The sequence below is a fragment of the Desmodus rotundus genome, chromosome 13 (assembly GCF_022682495.2).
Source record: "Desmodus rotundus isolate HL8 chromosome 13, HLdesRot8A.1, whole genome shotgun sequence".
NCBI lineage: Eukaryota > Metazoa > Chordata > Mammalia > Chiroptera > Phyllostomidae > Desmodus > Desmodus rotundus.
This window is the reverse complement of record NC_071399.1, coordinates 41731317-41735741: the sequence shown is the minus strand read 5'-3', so window position 1 is coordinate 41735741 and position 4425 is coordinate 41731317. Positions and strand designations below refer to the sequence as shown.

The following is a 4425-nucleotide window of genomic DNA, read 5'->3' as shown; positions in this document are numbered from 1 at the left end:
TTCTTTGTCCGCAATCACCAAGAACCTGGTTACTTGTGCCCACCTGTGACAGGGCCACAAAAGCAGAGTTCCAAATTCTCTGAGTCTTTGATTACCCACCTGCTGCAGGCCAGTAGTGCCCCCAAAGCACATCCCCAGCACTGGTGTTCGATGCTGAGACCTGTCTGGCCACAGACACTCACAGCTACATGTCTGTAAGTAACCCTGGAACCAAGTGCCCTCCCAGCCTGGATCCCAATGGAGCCAGAGTTAGGGGCAGAATGGAGGAAAGCATGCCCAGAACTTTGACATGAGCCCTTGAGGGCTTTTGATGGCATGCAACGTAGTAGACTGCATGAGAGAGATTATCCTTATTTACTCAAACCAGTGAGAATGGACTGAGCACTAACCCTCATTACAGGGCAGAGTGCACACATTTTCTCCGGAACTTAAAAACTAGTTGCCACCTGAGACAATCCATTCTCGAGAGAGCATAGTGTAAAGCTCTATGAGGCAGAGACAAGTGCCCAAAATGCAGTCAGTAATTTTGAGGTGCAAGAATCAGATCATCAGGGACAGAAGAGGGACTGAGGATGACTCCACAGAGGACCCCATCTGAAGTTTGAGGGTCAGGGACGGAAAGATGAGTGAGGGGCTATCCAGGGGCAGGAAAGACCACTGTGAGAACAAGCAGGGAGGGCTGAGGCCCATGTGCCAAGACACATCGCATTGGCCCTGGTGTTCCCTGCACTTTGGCAAAGAGGTACACAAAATGCAAAATTGCCCAAGTCAACTACTCTCTGTACATTGCTTTAAACTCAAGAAGGTGCAAAAATAGCTTTGCTTTTATCTAATGTAAGCAACACCTAAGTGGATAAATACTTTCTGATGTGCACAAATGAAAAACTTTTGCCTGTTCCTCCTTCTTCCTTTTCCAACATTGTTCCCAATTCTACAAGTAATGATTTCTCATTGCACGCACGAGTCAAACTTTTCCAACAAGAGTTAACACAAAGTCTCTTCACCCCCACCTGACCCCAGAAGCATCCAGGTCGATAACTTAGTGTGCATCCTCCTGTGTTTTCTGACCTTTTTCAGGAAAACTTTGTCATTTTTATAAATGTTAGCTCTAAGCTTTCACCAGTTTGGGTTTGGAAGCTTTTTTGCTCTTTACAACATTTTGCTTCCCCAAATTTGAAACATAGTCTAAATAATTCATATCATACTCAGCCAATGATTCTTTTGATGGTGTCTGTATTTACTGTGAAAATACTCTTTTCCCAAAAGAGATAACACATACCCCTTCAGAGGCTGAGGAGCTTCATTATTATTTATTATGATACATTGGAGGTGGATTCATTATGAAGCTAATGAAGTTCAAGCCTTAGGGCTCCTCACTCACCATCCAAGACTCTCTATCTAGTTTTGTATTTATTTATTTTTTGCTTAAAGAACCTCCCCCCCAATTGTATAAGCCAATGAGTCATTAGACTTTATTCTCCTCCAAGGGCATGGAGCCTCCAGTCTGGTTGGTAGTTTGTATTTCTGAGGAACTTCTCCCCAGGGATGAAGAGGAGGATGCTGCTGCTCTTTGTTTTAAAATGCTGAGGAGCCATTTCCTGTAATGCGTGGATGCAAAGAAGTAAATGATAGGGTCAATGCCACAGTTCATGTTCATGAGGGACACCGTGAGCTGAAGGGACACTTTGAAAGCCATCTGCTCAGGGCAAGATGGCAGGTAGCATGTCTGTCTCACCATGAACTGGATGATATTGAGATAGTAAGGGCTGAAGCACACAATCACAGCCACCAGCACCACCAGAGTGAGCAAGCAGGCCCTCCGGTAGTGCCCTTTGTCACTCGTCACAGGGTTATCCTGGGAAGTCCTGCACAGCTTTACTGTTATCTTCACGTAACAAAATAACATGATCCCCACTGACCCACAGATGCTTATAACACAGGCCACTAGGATTATGAGGGACAGCCTAAAGACCTTCTCAACGCTGACGTACTCCATGCAGGTGATCCTGCCTGCCACAGGCTTAGTCATGCTTATCAAGAGGAGAGGCACCGTCTGCAGAACTGCCAGGGCCCAGATGGCCACACAGATGAGCTTTGCTTGGCTGGAACTGTGGAGCTGGGGACACTGGTGGGTGTGGACCACAGCCAGGTAGCCATCCACACTCACACAAGTCATGAGGTAGACCCCACCATAGGTGTTCAAGTAGAATACAAATGCCGTCAGCCTGCAAAGCCCTTCACCAAAAGGCCAGCTAAAGTCCAGTGCATAATAGGTGATCTTCCCAGGCAGGGCCAGCATGAACAGAAGGTCGGACACTGCCAGGTGGACCAAGTAGACACTTATTGAGTTGATCTTCTTGCCCTTTTGACAGGCAAGGCAAAGGCCAAGGATATTTCCCAGGGTGCGGAAGACCAGAAGGACTGTGTAGAACAGACAGAGTATCACTCTGGCTGCCTGGGGTGGGTGGTGAGGCAGAAGCTGGCATTGTGGGAGATGCTACTTGAGTCAGCTGTGCTGGAAGCCATGTCATAGAGGTCCTTGAAGAGACAGAAAAATAAATAAAATGCAATAATTATAGCAATAATTAATAATTTACTGAGGCAACGTGCACATGAAAAACATCTCTTTTTAAGTAAAATTTTTGTTGAAGTGTAACATACTGTTCCAGTTACTATTGCCATGTAACAAATTACCCCCAAAATTTAGCAGCTTAAAACAATCTTTATTATGCCCACTGTAGGGTTTGGAGCAGGACACTCTGAGAATGGCTTTTCTCTGCTCCTCAGTGTTGGGAGCCTCAGCTGGGAAGAATCAGCAACTGGAGGGGGATGTAAGGGCAGAGACTGGGACCATCTGGAGGTGACTTCACTGAAATGTGTGCCAGTTAATGCTAGGTTTTGACTGGAGCCTCCACCGGGGATGTCAACTAAAGTACCTGGACATGGGCTCATCATTAGATGGGGTTTCCTCACAGCATGGCAGCCTGAAGGTAATTAGATTCCTTACACAGCAGTTTGAGACTCCAAAAGAAAGTGTCCCAGTAACTGGGTAGAAGCTCCATCTATTAACCATGTCTTTTCTGTCTTCTGATGCATTGACATCTCGGGGCCTCACTGACCCTGGAGGAACTGCCCCTCTCGGAGTTAGCCAATTCTGTGAGTGTGTTTTCAAATGCAAACCAACCAATCCAGAGTCCCAACCACCTCTTTGTTGGGCTCTCACACTCTGGGCCACTATCCCCCTGCCCTAATCACCCCAGGGCCAAAGTATCAGACAACCAGGGGCAGCCCCTATGTTCCAGAGCCTGCTGAAATTCAAACTAGACAATCGTAGGCTTGCTTGCCCTGCCTTGCGTGTTCCTTTCCACAGAAACCACAATAAAGGCTTTTGCCCTCATTTCCGCCCCTCTCTCTCTGTCTCCTGACTGACCCAGAGCTTCCTGTGCGGCCCCCTATGATGTGGTGTGCCCCTTCTTTCTGGGATCTGTGAGTTACAATCCAACTTTTTTTACAGCAATTGTCTCCTGATCTGTCTGCCTTCTTAACCTCAAATTTTCCATTAACACACTGCATCGCCTTTTCTAACCTAGCCACAGAAGTATTGCATCATCACTCCCACCGCCCTCTCTACTTCTCACAAGTGAGTCACAAGCCCAGCCAGAATCAAGAGAAGACGGCATAACCCCCACCTTTCAATAGGAGGAATGTCGAAGAATTTGCAGCCATTTTTAAATCACAATACAAACACACAAAAATGTGTGCCAATCATACAAGTACAGCTTGATGATTTTTATGAAGTTAACAGTTCTGTGAGATTAGCAACCAGATTAGGAAATTTACCTTATCACCTCCCCAGAAGCACTCCTTTTCCGTCCACCCCCACCCTCTACTTCCACTCAAGGGTAACCACTAACATAACTTCTAAAATCTCAACTCAGACTGTGACTGCAGTCCTTTGCAACCCCCTCGACTGGGATTCTTGGAGCCCAGACAGTTAAATCCGTTCAGAGACTTGGGAGACACAGCCCTAGGTTGGCTTCCTGCCTGCCTCCATCCAGCCTATTCCTTCCCGAAGCAAGGAAGGAGCTGCTCTCCCTCCCAGCCCACCCCACAGCTCCCCATGTGTGTCCTCCTCTTTCTCTCTGTCACAAATTCACACGCATATACTCACACTCTCACACACTCTCTCACCCACATACTTCTGTGGAAGTGCCACCTGGTAGTCCAAGAGTGGGCAGGCTGATGCCGTGGCCCTGGGAACCGAACCCCCATTGAAATTGCTACCCTGTGGAATAAAACCTTCCTCTAGAAGTCTTGCAAGTTCCAACTCAAGAGGGCAGGCTGTTCTTCCTCGTCCCTTCCTTCCCTGAACAATTTGGTTCTTAGGCCACACTGAGCACCAGTGGCCACCAAGTGACTGGGGAC

At 47.3% G+C, this 4425-nt stretch overlaps 1 protein-coding gene across 1 annotated transcript; it reads right to left on the bottom strand.

The window, feature by feature from the left end:
- Nucleotides 1-1465: 1465 nt before the first annotated feature.
- On the bottom strand, nucleotides 1466-2526 carry LOC112321436 (G-protein coupled receptor 183-like). Its single transcript, XM_024578851.2, is given in 2 exon segments — nucleotides 1466-2472; nucleotides 2475-2526. Coding segments are annotated over 2 exon segments (1059 nt in total).
- Nucleotides 2527-4425: the final 1899 nt, after the last annotated feature.